The 26015-nt window shown below is 37.2% G+C and overlaps 2 protein-coding genes across 7 annotated transcripts in view; one reads left to right on the forward strand and one right to left on the reverse strand.

Moving 5' to 3' along the window:
• Positions 1-1991: 1991 nt before the first annotated feature.
• The window catches only part of RTF2 (replication termination factor 2), a 30655-nt gene continuing 6631 nt past the window's right edge, over positions 1992-26015 (reverse strand). Inside the window, exons 6-9 of one of the 2 annotated variants that reach the window (XM_069804667.1) lie at positions 10885-10998; positions 6144-6198; positions 5972-6064; positions 1992-3469 (exon numbers count right to left, since the gene is read on the reverse strand). In XM_069804667.1, coding sequence (XP_069660768.1) covers positions 3288-3469; positions 5972-6064; positions 6144-6198; positions 10885-10998 — 444 coding nt within the window. In that variant the 3' untranslated portion in view covers positions 1992-3287. The remainder of the gene's footprint in view (positions 3470-5971; positions 6065-6143; positions 6199-10884; positions 10999-26015) is intronic. The other variant, XM_069804673.1, reaches the window with a different exon arrangement.
• On the forward strand, positions 15262-22670 carry LOC104312044 (beta-1,3-galactosyl-O-glycosyl-glycoprotein beta-1,6-N-acetylglucosaminyltransferase 7). 5 transcript variants are annotated; one of them, XM_069804619.1, is made up of 6 exons: positions 15262-15684; positions 18161-18288; positions 18755-18886; positions 19660-20691; positions 21155-21250; positions 22043-22670. In XM_069804619.1, the coding sequence occupies exons 4-6, from the start codon at positions 19716-19718 to the stop codon at positions 22267-22269; spliced, it is 1299 nt and encodes a 432-aa protein (XP_069660720.1). In that variant the 5' UTR covers positions 15262-15684; positions 18161-18288; positions 18755-18886; positions 19660-19715; the 3' UTR covers positions 22270-22670. The 5 variants fall into 5 exon arrangements, with proteins under 5 accessions (XP_069660720.1, XP_069660731.1, XP_009911282.1 ...); XM_069804630.1 differs by having other exon boundaries at positions 18793-18886; XM_009912980.2 differs by lacking the exon at positions 18755-18886.

Raw genomic sequence — 26015 nt, forward strand, 5'->3', positions numbered from 1 at the left:
TCGGAAGGACTGAATGTTCTGCAAGTGTGCAGAAAGACAGTTCACAGGACTGTAAACCAGCATATATAGCTTTACAGTCCCTTTTCTCTAGTGCGTATCTAGACTGGGTTTCATGACCAGCATTTGATTATTGGGCTATGGGAAGGAAGTTGGTGAATTTCAGTCCAGTTCCCAGTGGGCAGGTTCCACACCACAAAACATGTCCCCCTATTATACAACTGACACTAACTGAGTCCTTTTTAAGCTCTTCAGAAGAGAGGCCACGGCTTGAACATCATGGAAACAAAACTAACTGTTCGGTGAACTCCTCAGAAGAGAGACACATGGGTGCAACGCTGTGGGAGACTTATGTGGCATCTCAAAAAATATAGGTTTCAGATTCTAAGACTTCTGCAGTCTTCAACTTTCACCAACATTCAAATTCACCTACATTAAAAGAAAATTAAATTGCCCTCCCCCACAAAAAGCAAACCACAACAAAGCAAACATCCTCCAGCAAACTATTCTCTTGAATCTATTAAAACTTGCCAAGTCAACGTTCCAGTCTCAACTGCCTAACCCAGCCTGCCAACAACAGAAGTGTCAGTTTTTTGCTCCTCTATTTTACATTAACAAAAGTCAATTGTGGCGATGAATTGCATCACATGCCAACAATATATCACATCCCTTCACAGCTGTTTTTTGTAACGGGAAGGAAAAGACCTCATCAGTCACTGGCAACACTTCTATAAACCATAGGCATGTTAAGAACTCCATCCACAAAGTCAGGATGGTAAATTACCAAACAAAATCCTAACAAAGTGGCACAGCATGAACTACCAATTCCAGATAATAAACCCAAGTGTATATGAAGCATCTGTACATTATACCAAATCACGGTAGTCATGAACTTGTTTTAATAGAGGAACAGGTCAGATTGAAAGGAAAAAAAAAAGTCACTATTACACCCCAATGAGCAGGAAAGCCTGTTAGCAAGTCAGCAGGCTGGACTTTGCCTAACATTATCAAGAAAAGGGAATCAAAACTGCATATTATGTTTTCTCATATTCTTTAGCAAAGTAAGAGTTAAATCAAAAGCATTATGTTAATTCCCCTTAGGAATTATAACTGATTTAAATAGAAGAAAAATGCACTCCTATAAAACATTAATAAGACTTTTAACATGTATTGTTAAAACAGAATTAGACTGCAAATAAAGGGCCTACTATAGTATATCTTTCAGTGCAGTAATTTCATTATCTGTAACTAAGAAATAATAGAGGATAATAACGAAGAGGAAAAGAATACCGAATGGGGAGAACTAAGCTGAATACTAGACATGCACACATGCACATAAAACGTGGCTGAATGCTTCCTGGAAGCTCAAGTAAACCTCAAACTGTCTGATGTGATGTATATATGCATTCACATGTTTGGAAAACAAAAATGCTTACCACTATATAAATTCTACAACAAGCCAATTTTTAATTATACCTATCAAAATAATAATAAAATTCTAGCAATTGCATTAACATGCTTGAATCATGGAGACCACCTACGCAAATATAAACACAACATCTGAATCTCCAATTAACTATTGCCAATTATAAATGGGGACACTTTTAAAATAAGTTATGAGGATAATTAATCATTTTCACACACAAAGGTAACAATGTAACAGCATGCAGTGGTTTTAAAAGCCTCCTACTTTCTGCATCTCTATTCTGGTTAGTTTGTGCCAAGATTATAAAAGCTTATTTTAATTTTAAAAGAGGAAGAGAAGAAGGTGAAAAGCTTCCATCACTCCCTCTGGTCATTTCATGTAGATGTTATTGGATTCAAATATTCAGCCACCAAATCATTGCTATGGAACATTAACATTTTAAAAGGATTCCTGCATTTGGAAAAAAAAGCTAAGAATGAAGGGGCCAAAGGAAATCCCATAAAAAGTTACTCTGTTCTAACACCAACAAAATAAGCATTTGTATATCTGTTCAACTGAACATGAAGTGTTATGGTCATATGACAAGAGCAAGTTTTATTTAAACCAACGTCACAGGGATAAAAAGCATAAATATAAAAGCAAGACTGAGTGACATACTGTGCTTAGCATCTTTCTGTAACAAGCAATTAAGTCGAAGAGTTGTTTGCTGTTAAGAATTTTATGTCAGAAAATAAAACAATGTGTACTACAAATGTTGTAAAAGCAGCACATTTCAGTTGCCCACAAAATGAAAGAGAAATGTTCTCAGAAGCTAACTCCAGCCTTGCAGCGTTCCCTCCATCAGCCACCAATGGGTTTGACTTGCATGACACTGGTGGTCAATCCTTTCTCCCTAAAAAGCCAGTTAAGATCTGCCTGCTCCTATTCTGTCACCACCTGTTTTTCTCTCACCCTGTGCAAATGCTCATATTTTCATGTAAGCTGCTGAATTCAAAATGGAAAATTGCTCCTTCAGAGATGTACACAGAACCTTACTGTTTCAGCAGAAAAGTAAGGAAACTCATACTTTTGTTCCACTGTATTCTGATCCTCTGACAAAAGAAAGCAAGCTTTGACCCGATACTTCTAACTTTAAAACACACACCCACAAAGAAAATTCCCAAAACCTTTTTGGGAAGAAAACAGCCTTACTATTACAGGCTCATTTTTATAGATAATGGTTTAGAATTGAATACTCTGCTATTAAAAATAGGCTACAACAATATGTACAAGAATGTTGCACAAACATTTTAATTATTATGCTTTCATATATTCCATCTAAAGGTAAATTACTTGAAAATACCTACAGAACCTTTAAGAAACATATACTAGTTTTACTGAGCGCCCGGTTAGCTAGTACAAAAGAAAAGCATTATTGCTCTTTTTACTGTCAGAAAGTTTCAAAAGGTTTGAATTTCTGTACTAATACGTTGAAAACTATAATTACAGTTGTGGCAAATAGCAATAGAAGAGGACAGTAGGCAGATCCTTCTACCCTCACTCCTACTACTGAGGATGCTAGCTAGTGTGACTAAGAATGACAGCATCCAACTGGGAGAAGAAAAGAAAAATCTTTGTGCAAATAATCCATCATTTTAGAATGATATCAGCTGATACAACATGGGTTCTGGTGATCTATTTCTTATTTAACAGAAACTGCAACTAACACAAGTTCATTAGCTATTCACAAGTTTATAAACAACTTATGAACTGAACAATTCCAGATAACATCAGATTACAACAAAAGTTCTGTATCAGAGTTGTACAGAAAAAGCCTTAGGGAAGGAAAGAAGTAATGAATGTTACAATCAGGCTCATCATTGTTTCAGAAATAGTACGCTGTGTGAGTAATCCAATTGGAACACTCTTCCTTTGAACGTTTTGCTGAGCTGTGTGATGTAAAAATAGATTTGTACGCCTCAGATTTCTCCTCGCTGTCTGCAATGGATCTCTTCGTAGTAGAAGAAGCCTTATTGACTTTTCCTGGTACAGATGAATTTCCATTATCTGATAGAGAAAAAGGAATAGAATGAAGCATGTACAACAGCTTACAATTATTAAGTATTTAGATAAAGATGGAAAAAAGTATTTAAAAAATGTGTACACAGATGAAGTATATACACTTCTTCAGGGCTATTGCAAATAAATCCCATGATTGTACTCGACAGTAAACATGTTCCTAACAGCAAACATGTTCCTAGCTTTTAGAATTTATGCTCAAAATGCATTTAGAAATCTTGGAGAGAGAGGAATTCTTTCCTACTTGTGTAAATCCCTTGCACTGTAATTTAGTATTGACAACATTTATTCCTCTAAGTGAAAAATGGCTCTGAACTCTAGTCTTAAGAAAGAAACATGAAAGTATTCCACCACCCTGAAGTATTGTTTAGAAATTAGCTATCAAATGACAAAAGCTAAACTTGTGACATATTGTCCGTAGGGAATCTATCTCCTCCCTTTATTCTTTGCAAAGTCATTTATGACCAATAACAATGGTCTGCTTCATTTTACATCTGGGACAGGAAAATGCCCATCGCTCTGTTTCTGATACTCTCTCAGTGTATTATACCTACTGCTACAAACCCGCACCCCTCCTTTCTAACAACTATTTAATCTTCTCCAAAGTTGAAGGACAGTATTTTAAAAAGCATGTGCCAAGTCTCTTGTGCAAAGAAATGAATACATAGATGTCCGCAGAAACTCTACAAATTTAGTTTAACTTGGGCACAACGGCATGTAAATAGCTAGTAGGGAGCCTGTCTGAAAATGCATTTAACTGATTTCTGCACGTAGTCATAGGAATTACATGTGCAATCCTAAACCATCATAGATCAGACCCTTTTTATATTTGGAGAATGCTGCTTTTAATGCCACCAATAGTTGTCTGGAAAGAATTACCAAACACTGGATTTGAAAGAACGAATATGTATGCTGCAAGTCCAGAAACCTTAGGGTGCCATGTTCACAAATTAACTCCTATGCTACTGGCATTCCTCAGTCCATGGATTTTCCTTTTATTTTCCCTCTCAGTCTCTTGCTGGTCAATATAACTGCTGCCAGAAACACAAACCCATGACCTGACATTTCAAAAAGCGTATTTTTCTTTTACACTCTTGAAAAAGAAAAATACATCAAACATTATTAGAATTACTAGGTTCCTAAACGTCCGAGAGCAATTATAATTGTCTGGAATGAAGTATTTTTAAAAGTCTATCCTTTAAGAAAACAGACAGTAGGGGGCAGGTAAGGCACTTCTGACGGAAATTCTCCCAGCTTCTCACATAGTCTGTCTACAGTTCATCATTTAACTATTCTCAGATTCTTCAAATAAATTATATTGACTTTTTCTGTGGCTGTAATGTACACGATTGAACACTTCACAGAGAAACCTCCGACTGACTTTTAAAGCGTACCCATTCTTATAGTTCCGTATGAAAACATGAGTATGAATTGGAGACATTAAATAACATAATGTATATTACATAAAGAGAGGGCACCATCCATTGGACTAGAGGATTGCCAAGTTTACTCATAGCTGCACGACTTCTGTAGCTACATGTACCTACATCAGTACATCCTGAAGTTATATTCCACTGCTCCCAGTGACACACAGCAAATTAGCAACTAAAACGGAGGACTAGAAGTCAAGTCATCAGCTTGGGATATTTTTATACACTTCATTGAAATAAACTGCCATAACAGATTTCTTGACCACTTGTACTTCAGGAAAACAACTACTAATTCTCTTCACACTACCTCCTACTCAATAAAACAGATATACCAAACCCTTGACTATATCACTGTGTGAATAAGAATCCCTAATCTCATTCATTCAAATTGGTTCCCACCAACTTAAAGCAATATTGGAATGACATAAACAAGTATATCTGGCTTGTTTCACAGTGAAAAAAAAAATGTAACATGGTGAAAAGTGTTTTATTATTTCTATTAGTTACCTGCATCACTACAGCACTTGCCAGTCACAAGCGTGAACACAGACCCTGTTGTTTTAGGTATTTTGTGGAAGTATAACAATAAGTCAGTCCCTACTCTCAGAGTACAGGATGATGGATAGCAGATGGGACAAAGGCAAACTGGGTAGAATAAGGAGAAAATGGACAAACCGGAGCCCTCACCGTTTCTCTATGTCAGTTTTGTAGATTTTGCAGATTGTAAAGCAAAGCTCTGTTTTATTAAAAAGTTAAACTGACTACAATTTCTGTTGAACAAGGAGATTTGTGCATGTTCATGAGGCAGCTTCCTACTCCAGCTTGGAAAGACAGCCTTTTAGGACAGACTTTTGAAAGAGGGGATTCTTTGAAAAAGTAAGCTCCCCTGAAGACAGGAGTTGACCTTTTATTACTGAGAAAGATAAAAAAAGGAAGTGAGAGGGTAACTTCTGAAAACTATAGTTCAAAACAGCCAGAGAAGGATCTCTCCTACAATATTTTCCAAAGCAGAACTATTTGTTCACATTTTTCACATTTAGGTTAAAGAATAAACACCAACCTGAACTTTTGGTGAAGATAATCTGCCTCTTTTCCCCAGAGCTAGAACTGATACAATCCTTTCCATTCTTAGCCTTTGATGGACCTGGAGACTCTATGTAAGAAACAAAATGAAATAATGAATCTGTTTCATGACTCAGAAGGCTGCACACAATTTGTAACTGTGACATTACCTTCAGTGGTATCTTGCTGAGAAGCTGATTCTGCTGGCTTACATTTCTTTGATTTCTGAAACAACACAAGCAGAAATCTGGTAACGTACTGAAAGGATAAACAATTCCCAACTTGTATTTGATAGACACACAATTCCATTTAGTACATTTTTATGTCTTATACAGTGGAACTCCTCCTTTCATAATATTGCTCCACACTTTTGGTATTATTTCTACATGGAAAAATAATAACCTTGGCAACCTTAAAGGTACCTTAAGGAAAATCGTGCAGGCCAAAACCAAGCTATCTGGATACGGTATTTTAGTTTGTATACTTTGCAGGGGGAGTGTGTGTTATCATCATTAAGGTAATCTGATACACTGAACCCACACAGCAGGACAGTAAATTGCACGACATTAAACAGGACACAGTTAACTCTAATCAATAAAGATGTTTTTCAATAAAAAATTCAGAATGATCTTGCATCTCATATCCACTTTATTTTATTTAGTTAAGAAAAAAATCCCTCCTGGGTACCTTTCAATAACTGGGCCTTTTGTTGCAGGATTGCTTGGGAAGAAAAGATGCAAATAGTTAATCCAAAATTCTTAAAAACATCTGTGGACCAGATTTTCCAAGTTAATTTATGTTTGTCTAGATTAAAAAAAACAAAACAAAACAAAACCCCCAAACAACAGCAACAAGAATCCCATTACTGGCTCTGATTATATAAATGCCAAACTGAAAAAGAAAATATGTATTTAAACAGTCATTGGTGTTATTATCAGAAAAGATGACTCTGTATACATTCAGAATGGTGTAGGTATTTCAAGAAAGATACACAAACTAAAAAAAAAAAAAAAAAAAGTGTTATAAAAATTAGGAGAACCCATGCTGTCTAGTATATGATTCATGCTTCAGGAAAAAAAATGTCGTACCACATGTTGCTGCAAAGCTTAGCCAGAAGGTGGCGGCAAAGGGTTACTAGTCTAAAAGCAAACTTGGCTCTCCTGGTGCCCTTCATTGTACATGAAAGACCTCTTTTCAGGGTGCTTCCACCTTATGTTATTATGGGTGGATTTACAAAGAAAAGTTACCTCCCGGTATCTGAATTATGAGATGTTTGTAAATATATGTATGCATATATATTATACATAATGCATATATATTATACATATTTAATCATGGGCATATATGGCATAGTTGAGCTTGAATAAGTTTTTATACCAGTGCTAGCTGCATCTTCCTCATGCTTTGTCTCATTGGTATAAAGGAGTTTGTGCTTCCTGCTCCAAATACAGTAGGTCCACTTAGACTGCTCCGCTAGTTGAAAGGGGGAACTGATGAAGAGGTTGGAACAACAGTGCCAACAGATCCCAAACCAGAAATTGTCTTCTGGTGCTGGGACTGGAGCTCACAGATCTCAGATTAGAATGAATAGTGCCAGTGACAGCAGAGGAGACTGGTTCTAGCTGCAGAAAGATCAGCTGGTGCAGCAAGGCAAGGCAGTATTGAAAAAAAAATAAAAATCAGAACTTAAGGATGAAATGCAAGAGGTCTGCTGAGAGATTTGCAAATATCGTACCTGCCTGTAATGTAAGTCTCCATTAAACTAACAAAAAATATTTGCATATTCACCTAAGGCATACAGAGCCCTAAGATCAAGGCATGACTTCCTTTTGTCTGCCACCACAAGGGACTGCCGACACCGCAAGAAACAGAAGTGCTCAGCACAATTCATAGAATCACAGAATCATTTAGGTTGGAAAAGACCTTCAAGACCGTCGAGTCCAGCCATCATCCATGCCCACTAAACCATGTCCTGAAGTACCCTGTCTACTTGCTTCTTGAATACCTCCAGGGATAGTGACTCAACCACTTCCCTGGGCAGCCTATTCCAATGTCTGACAACCCTCTCAGTAAAAAAAATTTTCCTAATATCTAACCTAAATCTCCCTTGCCTCAACTTGAGGCCATTTCCTCTCGTCCTATCTCCAGCCACCTGACAGAAGAGACCAGCACCCACCTCACTACAACCCCCCTTCAGGTAGTTGTAGGGAGCGATAAGGTCTCCCCTCAGCCTCCTTTTCTCCAGACTCAACAGCCCCAGTTCCCTCAGCCGCTCCTCATAAGACTTGTGCTCCAGGCCCCTCACCAGCTTGGTTGCCCTCCTCTGAACACGCTCCAGCACCTCCACGTCTTTCCTGTAGTGAGGGGCCCAAAACTGAACACAGGACTCAAGGTGCGGCCTCACCAGTGCCCAGTACAGGGGGATGATCACCTCCCTGCTCCTGCTGGCCACACTATTTCTGATGCAGGCCAGGATGCCGTTGGCCTTCTTGGCCACCTGGGCACGCTGCTGGCTCATATTCAGCCGCTGCCAACCAGCACCCCCAGGCCTTTCTCTGCCGGGCAGCTTTCCAGCCACTCTTCCCCAAGCCTGTAGCGTTGCATGGGGTTGTTGTGACCCAAGTGCAGGACCTGGCACTTGGCCTTGTTGAACTTCATAGGATTGGCCTCAGCCCATTGATCCAGCCTGTCCAGATCCCTCCGTAGAGCCTCCCTACCCTCAAGCAGATCGACCCTGCCTCCCAACTTGGTGTCGTCTGCAAACTTGCTGAGGGTGCCCTTGATCCCCTCGTCCAAATCATCCATAAAGATATTAAACAGAACAGGGCCCAACACCGAGCCCTGAGGAACACCACTTGTGACCCGCCGCCAACTGGATTTCACCCCATTCACCACAACCCTCTGGGCCCGGCCAGCCAGCCCGTTTTTCACCCAGTGAAGGGTGCACTTATCCAGGCCACGAGACACCAGCTTCTCAAGGAGTATGCCATGAGAGACAGTGTCAAAGGCCTTGCTGAAGTCGAGGTAGACAACATCCACAGCCTTTCCCTCATCCACTAGGCGGGTCACCTGGTCACAGAAGGAGATCAGGCTGGTCCAGCAGGACCTGCCTTTCGTAAACCCATGCTGACTGGGCCTGATCCCCTTCCTATCCTGGATTTGCCATGTGAGTGCTCTCAAGACAAACCGTTCCATAATCTTCCCCAGTACCGAGGTCAGGCTGACAGGCCTGTAGTTCCCCAGATCCTCCCTCCGACCCTTCCTGTAAATGGGAGTCACGCTGGCAAGCCTCCAGTCCTCTGGGACCTCCCCTGTTGACCAGGATCGCTGATAGATGACAGAGAGTGGCTTGGCAAGGACCTCTGCCAGTTCCCTCAGTACTCTTGGATGGATCCCGTCAGGTCCCATAGATTTGTGAGTGTCCAGATGGCGTAATAGGTCAATTAGGTGGCACTTCTTTATTGCACAGAAGCTGGGGACAGCACAAGCTTTCAGAGTATTCCAAATTATCTGAACCAAAGCTATAGGTGCTTTGTTAGGGCCACCTTCCTAATGAAAATCAAGTGCAAACAACCACTGTTTTGGGGGCTGATTACTCATCTGCTGAGATCGGCAATATTCTATCATAAAATTATCTTTAAAATTCTTTCAAACATTTAATTAGAGAATACTGAAAAAAAAAAAAAAGAAAGAAAAAAACAACCCCAAAACATCTGAAGAGACAGCATAAGATTTACAGTATTTCTCTTACGCCAGAAGCTCTAGGACACAAAGTGCAGAGGCTATGAACAGAGAGGAAACAGAACAGCAGGATTTCTATAGGTAACCATCTTTTTGTTGTATTGCCCAGGCCCAATGATGCTGTCTTGGCACAGATGAATAAAGACCCGATGATGAGAAGGAATCATATGCTCGCTGGTAAGTAAACAAGTATTCGTTTCAAAACAATCTAGGAAATCATTTGTATGCCATCTAATCCTACAGGCAGACAAAATCAAGCGCAGTAATAGGGGCGAGATGATCAACCTCCACCTAAAGTCTCAGTTGCTGGAAGTGTCAGACAATGATGATTCATGCTCTTGAGATTCAACTAAATCTGTCTGCACTCTGGATTGAGTCACCACTAAAGTTTTTGCTTACTTTGTCATCCTCCAGAACAGCAATGCCAGTTCAGAAAAAAATAGCAACGCTGAAAAATATCCCATGTGCAGAACTGTCATTGACAGTACAGTACCACAGAACAAGTACTACTTCACAGAGTAGTAGTATACAGTAGAGTATATAGTGAGCTGCAATAACTTTATTTCCATGGCACTTTGCATAAAACAAAACAACAAAAAAAGAGAAATGAAAAGACCTCAATAGTACGGTGGAAATTAGCATCGCCAGTAATCACTCAGGAAATGACAACATTTCCAAACAGTGGTCTTTCAGAATCAGACCAGGAATCTACATATCCCAATACTGTGTTTCTGACAGTGGCCAGTAGAGGATACTTGGAGATCAAAAAACTAATAACCTGCCATCACAATAAAACAGGAACTACCATATGAAATACAGGGAAGACTTTGCTCAATACTAGAATTGACTAACACAAGCTCTTTGATTCAAAAAACCCCTAAAATACAGCTGTCACACTGTCCATTTTACCCATAGCATTCAAATTTGGTGATTTTCAGAGCACTATGCACCGCTTGCTAGTCAAAAAAAGTTTCAGTACATACAGCTTAATTATGCCATTAGCAAATATGCACACAATCTCATTAAAAGTAGCACTGAAGTACAACACAGCTTACTGAATAAATGCTCCAGTCTGCATAAAGATTAGCAAAGCCATGCGATCTAAGAGCAGATTGCATTACAGACAAGAGTTCTTTTAATTTTGTTTTAAACAATGTATAAAAAGATTACCTTTTCTAATTTACTTTTAAGTCTTCTATCCTCCATTCTTTTCTTCAATACTTCCACATCTTCTTTATTACCATTAAGGATAATTACATCTTCCTCTTGAAAGGGAACACCACACTTCAAGAAAAAAAAAAAAAGGCACAAAACTAGTATTTTTTTCCAAGATCTTTATGCTGTTGAACCTTTTTTAGAATTAACACTGTGTGTAAGGTTTCCAATCCTTTCCCTTGGTGCTGTGTCTTTTCCAATAGTTCTTTCTCTTTTAATACTGTTTAATACGTCTTGTCACCTAAAACATTGAAGGGAAAAATCTCAGTTGTTTTTACCACTGAGCAAAATAATACTGATTGACAGCGTCCCTCTTCACGAAAAGGAAAATACTCATCGTACTAGTGAATTGCGAACTTTTGGTAACCACATTTAAAAGCAGCTTGCATATCAATCTGTGCAGCAAATTCTAAAAGAATTTCCGAAATATGAAAATACTTTGTTCTTCTTCAAAGCCCTATTCCATGCAATAGGGCTATGGAAATTGCATATTTATATCACTATCAGTCCCTTATAAACAACACTCTTAACTAATTCTTTCTCTTTAAAGAAAAGGTCCCATTGTATATTTTCTGTTCATGGGTTCCTTGTTTTACTAGCATAAAATGTACAGTGACTAGATTAAAAAAGTAGTCCTAACTAGAATCTACTCAATTTTCTGAACCCCATAGCTAAGAAACAAAACTGATTTTTTAAGTTACAAATGCATTTGATTAAGATTCAAGCATTATGCTATTCTGCTTTAGAATTTGTCTTTCAACTTAGTAATACAAGAAACAACAACTGATAGGAGCAGTTCCTTTACACTGACTAGGAACAACACCAAAGTTGTTACTCCTCTACGTGTAGAACAGACAGCACCAGGAAAATTTTCTCCCAAACAGCTAGACAGGAAAACCTCTTTTGTTTGGGTTGGGATTTTTTTTGTTTGTTTGTTTTATTATTATTATTTTTTAAATGACTATGGGGATAAAAAGGTATCATAAAAGTGGCATTATTCATTAACCCAGCCTTCCCATCTCATTGACCTTCATCTGATTTACTGAACGCTACCAAGTTTCAAAGTACATTTATAAATTAATCTGGATAATGCATGTAATGTGCTTCATGTAATTCCACATTTGTTTTCTGGTTGAAGATGCAGATGTTTCACTGCGCACATTTTCAATCATTTGGTGAAGCTAGCACATTGACTATGTTTTCTTTTCTAAGATCTCAATTTCCTTAATTTCCTTTTTTTGTTGTTATTTTGTTAAATCCAGAAGAAGCTTTCTGTTAATCTGCAAGATTAGTTTATAATCCCGCCTCTGTTATTACTCTTCTGTTTTCTAAACAAAGGTTTAGAAAGGTTACGTATGTATTTGCAGAAGGAATTAAACAAATGAAAGGACATACGGACAGTACTTTGACTACAGTCAGTCTGCTCAAGTGATGAACACAGTTTAAAAAATGAATCTGAACCCAAGTGGTCAGAGACATTATGAAGGAGAAGCAAGGGTTATAGAGATGCATATTAAGTAAGTCAGGCAGAATAAGTCACACACGAGAAATGGGTGAGTAGCCCAAATTTTTCCATTGCTACTCAATGAGCTAGTGTTAGAAATACCAGCTTGGTATGGTATGATCTCAGACACTTGCGAGTGAGAAGTCTAGAAAATCAAGACAGATAATCAGTCTTCATACTGCGGCAGGAGTGACTGGCAGCTGTCTTAATTCTGAAGCAGCCCTACACATTCATTTCTAGTGGGGTGTTTTCCGAATACAGCATGAAAGACCAGCACCCTCCTACAGGCCAGTGATTTAAAAAGTAATTTCTGCAATAATTTTTTAAAACATATTCTGTTAAACATACAAAAATAAGTGGAAATTTCCTCCAAGTAAAAGTTTATGTCAAAGGACTCTAATTTCAATAAATATTGCATTTTGAAAAAAGCAAGCAAATCCAGGTTCCCATCTGGAAAACACAGGTGGAACTGTTCTAAAATGAAAAGTATTTACAAGAAATGGGGAAATAAACAGTGTCCTCTTTCCATTCACTGAAACAGATAATTTTTTGCCATGACAACAGCCAGATTATATTACAGGAGACCAAACCCTTCTAAACATACCTTAAGTACAGCAAGTTACAGGCATAGAACCAACTCCACATTCCCAGGTGTCACTAACTCCAGTAGGTATGGTTTGTTGTTGCATCATACATGTGAATCAAACATTTTTTAATTGTTGATACTGTTGGATACAAAGCTTTAATTCTGATTTTTTAAAAAGCTCAGTAACCCTTCATGCAAAAAAGGGAAGATTTCTGTCTCAACGTTTTGAAATACTGAGATAAAAAGCAGAAGGAAATTTCAGTTTTGCAATTTCAGTAGGATCGTTCCTTCAGATAAAGGTGTTCTGGGGCAAATTTTGTTTTATGATTATCACAGGGTCTCCCCTTGCTGTACCTTGTTTATATTGGGACTTTAAATACATATGAAGGTACTTCTTGTAGTTCCTTGATGTTTTTGCAGCACCTAGCAGTTTTTGCAGCATAAGACATTCCTAAATGAGACTGAACTTGAAAATTACTTTGAAACAGACAAAAGCACTGGAACAGCAGCTGGCAGATCTGAATGCAAGATTCAATTTGTAATTAGTGTGGGACATTAACCAAAGGAGATGCTGGACAAGCGGCTTGATTTTTGTCTAAAAGCCCTTTCAGGGTCCAATTATAAAAGCGTGTTCAAAACTGCTTATATCTAAATGGCTTAACATGCTTGCATCAATAATTATTTAAAGGGTGTGCAGGTATGATCAAAAAGTCTTCAAAATCTGATACTCAAAATTATGTACCCTACATATCCCATGTGTATGTACATAAATACACACACACACACACAAAACAGCTTTACAAAAAACCAAAACCAAGAACCCAAAGAATTAAAATCATTAGAACAATAAAGGTATTATGAGCTGTAAAAGACATATTAGCTTAGGTATAAATATGATCTTTGAAACAGACTAGCAAAAGAAATAGTGAAATCACTTTTTCCAATAATGAAGACCTTTTAAATTTCAAGTAATTTTAATATAGTAGGATAGCTTCTTATCTTTCTTAGAGAATAAAATACAAGAGTTTTTTTAGTAATAATGAGATCTTGGTTTAAGATGATTTCCTGAATTCCAAAGTTTATTGTTCTTCTTAAGTTTCAGCTACATAAGAATATGGTTGTACTGTATTTCTTGCTGTAAACTACTTTTGACAGTGATTTTTTTTTGTACAGCATCTGAAATGTAGTTCCATCCATGACTACTCCAGTCTTAATATAATACAAATAAACAACAAACACGTTTTCATATCTAAATATTTACATCAATGTTACAGTTTAATGTCTTATGAGAAACCTGAAACCTCTTTCCCAAATTATCAACAGTAAGTTAACTCCTGCAGTCCTCCTAAATATGACCACTACTAGGAAATGCATAAAGACATGAATACTTTTCCAAAGCAATTCCCACCAGATTATGGAACATCTATGACCACAACCTGACTGTCCCTCTTTAAACAGGGTAGTATTTAGAAAGAGGATTGAACAGACATCCTATTCAACCAAGGACCATATCGCCATTCATCTACCAGCCACACAAGCTCGTCTATTAAAGATTGTCTCTTGTAACAGTTAACTAAAAACACGTTTTAAGAGAGGTACTCTTCCAGAGGTTTATTCATTAGAAGTTCAGTACTGTAAGATTTGATGAAGACAATTTTTGACATTGCCACCCTACTCAGACATACAATAGGTCAAAGAGTAAATGATAACTTGGGAAGAGTGGAAAGTCTCCTACACACTAATTCACAGAATGTGAACTTTTACTCAGAAGTTGTAGCACCTACTACAAAAATACTGTCCAAGCAGAAGCCTCTATTTACAGAGCTTCCCTTACAGTCAGTGATCATTTTGTATCTGCCATACCTGCAGCTGTGCCTTAATTTACTTTGAGGTTTTCTATTTATTTCTGACCAGCACACTCTTTTCTTCTGAATGTGTCCAAAATACACCAGCCTTCTTACTCATTTCTAGAACCCCAAAGCTTCCTAATTCCAGTAAATTTAAGCTGCTAACTTTTCACTTATTAAAAACCCCAAGAACCTTTATAACAGTAGTAACACAGTAAACATTCAGTTTCGGAAGGAGATATTTCATTTATTATCTTTTAAACTTCCAGCTACTAGAAATGACCAGAGGCAATTCTTTGCTATACTTATTTGCTGCAAATTGGAAAGTTTCAGCAGGCAAACAGTTAAGAACCGGGGGAGGAGGAGGAGGAAGAGGAGGAGAGGGCTCGTTTCCTTTCCAGTTCTCATCATCCAGCATGCTCCGTTAGCAGTGCAGAGGTTAAAGCCTGTGAGGTAAAGCAATACTATTTATAATCATCAGCAATGTACTCTACATATTTGAAAGTCTGATTTCAGCCCTTTAAAGGCTGTCTCAGAGTGGCAACAGAATTTGGAGAAGCTCAAGTTTTCTCTCATTATTGTGAAGCAGAGGACATTTCTGAAGCCAAACAGCATTACTGCAGAATAAATATGCTAAGCATTGCAGGAAGCCAGACGAAGTCTTAAATGAAAACATTCACGTTAATGTTTAACCCCTTTTACTTATGCGAGATCTCCACACAAGCGACAGAATGAAAAATGCTGTCTGAATTCTGCTGAAGGACAATGGGACTCTCTATTTTTATTATGCTGCTGTCTCCTGGCTAATTTTCTATAAGGTAAGACTGAATAAATTAGATTGTAGGACTTCAGGTTTTTGCTTTATCTTTATTAAAACACAAACACATTTTAATTTTTGTAAAGTGACAAATATTTTCACTTTGGAAAGACCATTTCAATTAAAAAATACTCAAATCTGCAATTTTTTCTTTTTTACTTTGTCATAGACGTACAGTAGGATGGAGGTCATTACTACTACTGTTGTTTGTATTATAAAAATCACAATACTTATAAATACTTGTTATGCTCTGTTGCAAGCAACTTAATTTTTTTACAGTCCTATAACTTAAGGGTTTAAATAGCTTTCATAGTATTTGTTTTAAATTGTTATGAGGTCAAATACACAAGGAAAAAAAAAACATAAGAGGAAAACAAAAAATAGCAAAGATGAACAGCTAAACCTCCATAAATCTGTTGACTATATATCAGTTAATGCCAATGCAATATTTTTAAGTAAGAATGATTTAAAATTTCTAAGGCAGTATTAATTTGGTCCGATGATAAATTTTTTTCTTTTACTTGATCCATGTCACAACACAGAAGCAGGCTCGGCATACCTACCCAGGCTTAAGCAAAAAGCAAAGCAAAGTAAAAAGCAGTTAAAAGTGCTGATTTTAACATTAATTTTCTAAAGGACTGAATTAGTATTCACTTGTTCATAAAATGTCTACACTAATGCCTCCATAAACACCTGTCAGACAAAAAAAAAAGACATAAAAAGATTTGGAAATAAGGAGTTAATGCCTTTTAACCATTTTATTAGAAGATGAAGTATTCCCAAGTCATTTGTTTCACTGAATTGTGAAGTCATACAGACTAAATTTTATCTAAACTTTAATATTAAGCAAATAGAAGGAGTACAGACAAACCAGAATATTTAGAGGTGCAATGATGCAGTCCAAAATCCTATGGCAGGAAGAAACAGTGAATTGTAAAATGATTTGTTACTATGAAATGCACAGCAAAGTATATAGCTAATGGGGTCTTGATGACCTGAGATATTTCTTCACAGGCGTATTTTCAGGCATAAACATAATTCCACTTTTCTCTAGAGTTTATCTTTTTAATTGAGGTGGAGGAGCTTAGGCTTACAAAAACAATTTTCTGTTAATATCCATAAATGCAGCCACAAAGGTGCTTGAAAATCCCTACAAACAGGTTGTTTTTCAAAGAACGTCAAACACTACTATCAGCACTCCTAAAAATTAAGACATCTTCATCCTCCAGATTTAGAAAACCTACCCATAACATAGAAAAGGTTGAGTTTCAGAGAGGCATTCCGATAACAATAAATGCGTATAACAACACCCCTGCATAATAAAACTAAGGCAAGACTGGGTTATGCCTGGACAGTGGATCTTCTCAACAGTATGACATCTTGCTCTTCAAGGGCAGGAGGAAATACGGTAGCACAGTCCTTGACAGCAGACAATAGCGTAGGGGCTAGAGGCTTCTTCTAAGTGGCAAATTTCATACACAATGGGACTAACAGCTGCAATTCTAGCTCTAAATCCAGTAAAACACTACCAGAAAGCCAATGCTTTCATTCTGTAATATACCCTGAGGCTATAAGATGTCAAATTCTGTTCTTGTAGGCAAGACTTCATCATTTAGTCATTCCCCAAAAACATATTAACACTGGAGAAGGAATTGTTTCTTCTTACCTGATAATGGGGTGTTTGTGTACTTTTATGCTACCATATAAAATATAGCTTCTAGATGCCACACAGTTCGATAGGAAAAATCCATAGTAAACACTTAACAACCCAAAACCTATTATTGGAAGGGTAATAAAAATTTAAGTGTATGAAACAAACAGGTTGTAGCTTGGTTCCCTAGGGAACTATCCTTTGCAACCTGTCCACAAAGATGTATTTAAGGAAAAAACCTGATGAGTGTGCTCATTCGGTACAGATGTTCTATATTCTAAGCAGGTATAAAGTCCCAAATATTTCTATAGCTGCCCAGTGTCTTCAGTCCAGAATGAACCTTCCCCATGACATACCATAAAGATCTCATCACGTTCACTAATTCAGAACAACCGCAATGCTCCTCCGGTAATTATTCACCCAGAATAAAACAGTTTTTCTGACTCCAGGTCCACAAACATCAGTGCTTCCCTAATAGACACTCCCTCTCCCCAACTTCTGCTATCGGGTACATAATGGCCCTTATGCAAATCTATTCTCAGGTCTGGTAGTCAGCTGTCAGCAAGCTACAGCACTGGCATATTTCATTTTTACTGCGAAAATCCTGGCTTTCACCTTTCTATGGCATTCCTTTTCTCCTCCATTCCACACAATATTGAAAGGTTGACATGGATTTGATTTGCTGAAGCTTTTCGTTCAAATGGATGACAGACTCACATCAAGCTTGTTTACGCAGTAAATGTATCCCTTAGGAGCTGTGAAGAAAAAATATCCTCCTGGGACCTGATTTCCTAATATTTTTCTTTGGCCTGTGCATTCAACACAGACTGAAGAGCACTGCTGACAGAACACACAAGCAAAATGGATGAACCCTCCACCTAACATACAACTCCACTTTCTGGAACGCTAAGTGGAAAAGAGGCATTCTTCCAGCATGAAATGCAGTGCTTACCAGTAAGGACAATAAGATAAATACATTCTTTCCCAAGAGCCTAATAAGATTTTTAAATTGTGATAATATAGAGTATCCATTCTCTTGGTTCAAATTCTGTATTCTTAGTGCTTTTTAAATTCTGTGCCTCATTTCTACTTTAACTATGGTGCCTTCTTTATTTTCAAGCTTCTAAGACAGATGCGTACTGAGTTTTCATTAAAAAAGTATTTTCCATTTCTTTCTAATGAAAACCAAGAGCCTTCTAACCACAATAGCATTCCTATAAAGAAACTACCTTTATAAAAATATGCTTGTTCTCTGTTCCTATGTAAAACCAAATATGTTGTGATGTTGACAGCTGCAGAGCATGAACTACAGGTGAAATACAAATTTTGTTAAAACTAAATTCATTAAATAAGAGAAAATTAATTTTCTTTAAAATAAAAATAAAATCTTTCTTAATTTAACTGTTACGTTTAATGGCAGTTGATGGATCCTTCCCCCAGCCCTGCTATTTTCTCTAGGAAGTTCTATACTAAATGCTTCAAGGATAAAGACTTCATGTAATTGCTGTGGGATTCAGGACTGCTGCACTCATTCTTCTGACTTTTCAACAAGGTATATATCACAATGGAAAAAAGCCTATGCTGATAGTGATGTAAATTACACAGTTATCTCTGAATGCTAATACTGGCAGTAGTGTAGTTATCTCAGGCTATGCACACATGCTAAAAATAAGAAATGAGCGTTGTCAACATGTTCCATTTTCCAAAGCACTAATACAAAGATGTCAGAGGAAAAAAAAAAAGAAAAAAAAAAATCTCTCAAAGAGTTAGAAGCATTTGCTGACTTTATAAGGATAAAAACCAGTGGATTGTGTGGATTACATTTTAGTCTCTTCTTTTTGTTTATTTAATACATTTTCTGCTGATTTAATTTACTGAATTCTGGTCCTCTGGCAGAACTTAAGGTTTCCCAGGCCTTAAGGAAATAGCAGCAGCAGCCACCCCTCAGCACACACCTTCCCTATTCTAAAGCTAGACCTTGATCAACCTATGGCACTGGTGTCACCTACTGGCACATACATTGCCTCAAAGTAGAAGAAACTTCTATCTGATGGGCTAGGCCCCCCGCTTGCTCAACTAATGAAGTGTACAAACTCATTTTGGGTTCTTTGGATAATTTTGTTTGTCCTAGAAAGACTGCTTTGTGGCTCTGCAAGTACCATTTTCAGTGGCTGAGTACACTGCAGCATAAGCATGAGCACAGAGAGTTCTTCCTAGTAACTGGGAAGAGAGTAATCTCAACATTCATAAATGCATCACTAACATGTAATCTATTAAAAAGTCAAAAAGGTTCTCTCCCTCTCTTTATCTCACTTTTCCTTTCAGATAATCTGAACGCTTAATTGAACTATGATGAGAAGACAGTATCTGGAAAATAAAAGATGAACCCACTTGATGCAACAAAATCAGGATTTTTAGTGTGCATTGCTGTCTGTATGTTCATCTACACGTTTATCTACCTAAAGGATACGCTTTCTGAAGAGCCAAATGAACAAAAATTTAATGCAAATATAGCAGAGTGTGGTTTTTACCCGGATGAACTTTGCTCAGCTCTTTTTATGGGGAAAACTGCTGCCTTTAAAATTGGAAACTTTTGTCAGAATACCCACCAACCTAAACCACTCAGCTGCATTCAGACTTCATGCAACTGCTCCATGGTTTTGAAGACTCTGCATTTCATCACAAGACCACTGTCAGATGAAGAGGGAAATTTCTCACTGGCATACATTATCACAATTCACAAGGAGCTGGAAATGTTTGTAAAGCTGCTAAGAGCTATTTATATGCCTCAGAATATTTACTGCATACATGTTGATGAAAAGTCACCAAAAGATTATAAAGCTGCTGTAGAAAACATTGTTAATTGCTTTGAAAATATTTTTATTTCCTCAAAAAGAGAAAGTGTTGTTTATGCAGGATTTTCAAGATTACAAGCCGATATTAATTGCATGAGAGATCTAGTTCATTCCAAAATTCAGTGGAATTATGTTATTAATCTATGTGGTCAAGATTATCCCATTAAAACAAACAAAGACATTATACAATATATCAAAAGTAAATGGAATGGTAAAAATATGACTCCTGGGGTAGTCCAACCACTTCACATGAAACACAGGACAGAGGTTAGTTACAGAGAATATGTACATTCTGGAATGTCATACGTGTATCCAACAAAGAATATAAAAGCTAAACCTCCATATAATTTGACAATATATTTTGGTAGTGCCTATTACATACTCACTAAAGAATTTGTAGAGTTTATATTGACTGATGCACGTGCAAAAGATTTGCTTGAATGGTCAAGAGACACGTACAGTCCGGATGAACACTACTGGGTCACACTGAATCGTTTAAATGGTAAGTTGTATGTTATTTCTACTATGAATAACCCCTGGACCAACAGCGTTGTAAGGTCTTTGACACGGAGAGCTACTGAGCTCCAATTCAGAGCTTAACACCACCACCTAATTGAGTTGCATTGCATAAATATAGTAATTTCTCCAGCCTTGATGCTGCCATTTCAAAAAGTCACATCTCCTGATGGCTGAGAAACAAAGCTTGATTCCAGAAAAGTACTACTTATGGTGCAGACCATTAGCTACAAGGCTAGAAAAATGCTGATTTAAAAAGAGTACCATTTTTTTGCTACATGAAAGCTCATGGTCTCAAGGAATAAAAAAAAGCAATAAAACTGAGAATGATGCCTGTTCATATGATGTAAATATCTGTAAATAAATACTTAACGTGGCTAAGTCTTCAGCAGCGAAAATTTTCCCTGTCATAAGTAGAAAGAAATCTTATCAGAACCTTGTTTTTAAAGATGCTCCAGGGGCTACACCCAATGCAGACTGGGAAGGAAACATACGGGCCATTAAATGGAAAGATCAAGAAGGAACCATACACAAAGGCTGCAAAGGTAATGTGAATTTTGATCATGAATTCAAATTTGATTCATTGACTAGCATTCATTGCAAATTATATATTATGCTTTAAACTAGCTATGAAATGTGCCTCAGTGGTCATATATATTTTATTTTGGAAGTATCAAGTAAAACAGCAAGCCACCCTACTAAATTACTCCACTGTATGCAATCTAAATAGCTTCCGATATATTCTTGCATATATTGTCACAGTATCCATATACTGACAACCGTTCTTTCAACCTCCAATTACCAATGCATTAACTTGACTGATCAGTTTTCAGTGAAGAGTAGGGGGTTTACTTGACAAGCATGTTTGTCACTTTCATCAACCCTGGGTTAAATCTCTTCAATTTAAAGGTAAGATAAAAAGAAGATAGAGATAAAAAAGGAGAATAGTGCTGATGATGTGTAAAGCATGCAAAAAAAATTTAAAATATGTAACTGTATAAACTCAGCACAGTGAAGTACTGCACGATTACAGAGGTATCCAAATAGAAGTAGGAGATCAGAACTTCAGCATGCCCAACTACAAGACACAATTTTAAGCAGAGCAACATGTCAATGAAGCAGCTGGAGGTAACATGCATTCACTTGTGTAAAATATAAAACCAAACCCTCGCCTTTATCTTTAAAATCTAGCTTTATCCTCCAGATATATTTCAATGATATTCTATGTGAAATCAAAAGGTAATTTTTGTTAGCAACACTATAGAGTGAAACTGTTTTTTTAAATGATTCTGTTCAGCTTTCTGCTGTTTTCAGATACCTTCAATTTGTCTTTGCAGGTCATTACATCAGAGACATTTGTGTCTACGGACTAGGGGATTTGCAGTGGATTATTGAGTCACCTCATCTGTTTGCCAACAAATTTGAGCCTGCAACATATCCACTTGTTATGGACTGCCTAGAGAGACGCTACAGGCTTAAAGTACTGCACCAGGCACAAGTCCCAATTGAAGATCACTGGCGTTTTGAGGAAGACAACTACTTCAACATGAAGCTGAATGTTTGAGCTTAACTAACATCTAAACAAGTGTTCAAAACACTGATAGAAACCATTAACATTTTTAGCCATAGACTTCACTCTGTGCATTACAGCATGAGAGTAAGCACAATACTGTACTACCAGTCTGCCAGTGAAATAAAGTTTTTATTTATTACAATAAGATAAAGAGCAACAACTACTGATGGGTTGATTCTCAAAGAAAATGACATGCCTAAGTCTATAATTTACTGAAGACACGGGGGAAGTTCATAACCCTTTAAGTGACTTATTTAACTGGAAAAATACATATTCCTCATGTCTGCAGCCAGAAAAAGGACTAACTGGTATGAAAATAATAAAATGGAAGCAATGACTGAACGAAGATAAAATATGAAGAGCACAAGTTAATTAAAGTTATGTCTAGTGTATGTCTTATGAAATAGATTATTTTGAGTAATGGAAGTTCATGCTAAAATTTCAGAGCTTGTAGATAAGCAAGTGAAAACCAGTTTCAGACAGTCCATTTCACTGTTTGTTTTCTTGGGGTTTTTTTTTTTCATGGCCAGCTTCATTTCTAATTTCATTGTGTGGCATGGCAACATCACTCTTGCACTACTCAGGCTTTGCTCCTAATGAAAAGGGTGTGTGTGCCATGAACAGTAGTAGGGATCCTGCAATGCATGTTTACCTTTAAGTCCCTGTTTCTGAGTCTCTGCAGGGATTTAGGGCAAGAAGACATGGGAAATTTGAGGCCAGGGAACAAAGGAAAACTGAGTGAAAAGCCACCTTTCAATCCCAGTGTACCTGACTGAGGGAAAAGAGAACTTTTCTGAACCTTGCAACAGTCTGCAGCAATCAGAGGTAACACCTAGCAGCAACCAGGACAAGCATCTCATTTCCCAAACCCTCTGCAGACCAAATGCAGCACTCGCTGGTCTACCGTATGGCTTTCAACACAACACAAACACAGGCAAAACCAGGGAACAGTAATAAAGGAACAAGCATCCAGCCCTTTTCCAGGCAAGAGTTGCTCTTTCCTCTTCAGGACTCTTACAACCAAAAAGACTGGGGGAATATAAGGGAACAGAGAGGATATAGGTGGTAGTTTTTCATACAATATGACAGCTCTTCCATGGGATTAAATAAATGTCTTACAAGACCATCTCTACACCCTGTCTCCAGAGGTCTTTAGTTAGGTGCTACTGACAGAAAGAGACTAGGAGAAACCTGAATTGTGAGATTTCAGACTGTTCATCCATCCTCCTTTAGAAGTATGTTGGCAAGAATGCAGATGGAAGTTTCATTCCAGTAAACCCAAATAAACTCCCAATTATTTCGCATGAACTCTGATGGGAACTAATAAGATATATCTTGTTCCTTATAAGCTCACTTGGTTAGAAACTACAAATTATAAATACATGTCTAGGAGCAATTTAAATGTAAGCTTCAATATGCACCCAAAATATCACTCAGTTTTTACAAGAAAACTGACTTACAGATTTAAGTGTTTTTCCCCCCAAAAATCAAATGAATCAACAAATGACCCAACAATAGAACATGAAAGTTTCTTATTACAAACTTATTCCCAGGTTCCTGGAACTGTACTGCTCATTTTCCCACACGAGTTTCTTGGAAACATAATTTCTTTCAAATGAACTTTCACCTAAAGACAGACCATCCGGTCCCTATTTATTTACAGAAACTTACAAATGCAACCCAAAGGCTTGTACTCAGTTTCATGTACAATCCAGGACTTATCTTGTGGCTAAATATTGCTGGACATGCTTTTTTATGGAGGAAAATAAAGGGGAAAAAAAAAGGCAAGAAAAAAAAAAGGCCATGCAGCATGCTCACACCGAGCTTGTTGACAGTCCCTCTGAAAACCATTACTGAAGCTAATGGGTCTCTGGCATGTATTAATCATAGCAATATTCATAATTAATTTATCTCCAAACCACACCCAATCCACTGTAGGGCTTTGCCAGCATTTATCCACTCCATGTTCTCTTTTAAAATGTGAACGGAACGTTCCTTGTTACCATCATTGCAGCAAATCCAGTATGTAGCTTTCACCTTTCGTCACCATCACACAGAACTATTGTTGTGTATCGCTTCTGAATTGAATTAAAAGGATAAATTCAATAGCAAGGTGCTAAATAACATGCATTTGTTTTGGAGAAACTGAACCAGTCAAACTGGGGAAAAAAAATCTGCACAAAAAGCCCTCTTAAAATACAACTTAGGTATGACTTTACCCACATCAATCCAGGAAAATCATTGGAATGTGATCCTCCTTCCTTAAAGGATTTAGTATTTTAAACAGAATTTTACACACATAAACCGCCCAGGAAAATCATAATTAAAACACTCCATTCTCAATCATTAAGAAACAGTATTCTACTCATTGTTCTGAGTGACCATAACCACGTTATATTCCTGAATGATTTTTTACTTCTAACAACAGTAAAAAATTAAGTAATAAAACTGCAGAAGCTGAGAGCATTTAAACATACATAAAAAGCGTTCATTAAGTTCTGTATGCGTTACCATGTTATGAGTAGATCAATCACAACTTTTAGATCTCAGCAACCAATGTTTACTAACTTTTGGTGACTGTTGATCTAAGAGCATATAGTGTCAATGTGACCTTGTTCAAAGAAACACTATGCTCTATAACATACTGCACACACATTAACTGTATCTGAAAGGTGTATGCACAATTTCTATTTCAAAAAGCCCAAGGCACATGTTTAATAGCTCTGTATCTAAGTTAAACATTTGATCAAGTGTTTTATATGGCACAGACTTTAATAGTTAGGATACTATTTCAAGTGTGTATTAGAGTCTGTTGACTCTGAAAACAATTGCAAAATAAATTTTAAAGGGATACAAGAAATTACATTTTAAAAATGTAATCTTGTCCTTAACTTCCAGAGTGACTACCCGAACTCCCAGAAGGACTTCCACCACAGATTCAATAACCACTACCCTGTCTCCAAACTACCTCTAGCGTACTACTACACCAACAGTTACTTCTCAGACAGGAGAGTCAATGTAAAAAAAAAAAAAAAAAAAAAAAAAAAAAAAAAAAATCAGTAATGGTGCCTTTTTCTACCCCCCAAAAGTGAGGTTAAATAGGTGGTATACACTGCTAGGTGATTCTTTTATTCCATCATTTCTAAAAGCATAATTTTTGTCAAATGGCAGACTTCCAAACAAGCAGGCACCAAAGATTGCCTATGCAAGAATCAGGAAGCCAGTTAGAACAGAAGTTCCGAAACATTTGATTTGGGCCCCACCAAAATCTACAGACCAACATAGATTAGCACTAATTTATAACCTTCAAGATATCAAGTACAAAAACAGTGAGTAGAAATGGTCTTGCTTGTTCTTTTAATTTTAGTAGTCTGTTGGAGAATTAAACACAACAATAGGTGAGAACATCCTATTCAAAAGTGCAAAGTTTAAACTGACAGTTTTCACATCACATATAATTCCTCCTGAAGAACAGGAAGCAGAAGGCAGCAGAAAACTCCTGATCTTCAGGGCTTCTGCTACATAACCAAACTCTGTTATCTGAAAGCAAAGTTGTTTCTCTGCCTGCTGATTTAAAGTCCTGTGCTGCACATTTTAGCATGTGACTTAATAATGATAGTTTAGATTTTCTTTTCTTACTGTACAAAACCTCAAAAATATGGCTCAAACGAAATACACTTGTGTAAAAAGGTATTGTAAGTTTTATTTGTATTCATTGTAAACAGTTGCTCTGTTTT

This window comes from Haliaeetus albicilla, chromosome 2 (genome assembly GCF_947461875.1).
Source record: "Haliaeetus albicilla chromosome 2, bHalAlb1.1, whole genome shotgun sequence".
Classification (NCBI taxonomy): domain Eukaryota; kingdom Metazoa; phylum Chordata; class Aves; order Accipitriformes; family Accipitridae; genus Haliaeetus; species Haliaeetus albicilla.

Bases quoted from the DNA above. Each gene is read 5' to 3' on its own strand.
- LOC104312044 (XM_069804619.1), top strand. From the start codon at position 19,716: ATGAACCCACTTGATGCAACAAAATCAGGATTTTTAGTGTGCATTGCT. The intron at 20,692-21,154 runs GTAAGTTGTATG...TTGTTTTTAAAG, and splicing joins CACACTGAATCGTTTAAATG to ATGCTCCAGGGGCTACACCC. The intron at 21,251-22,042 runs GTAATGTGAATT...TTGTCTTTGCAG, and splicing joins CATACACAAAGGCTGCAAAG to GTCATTACATCAGAGACATT.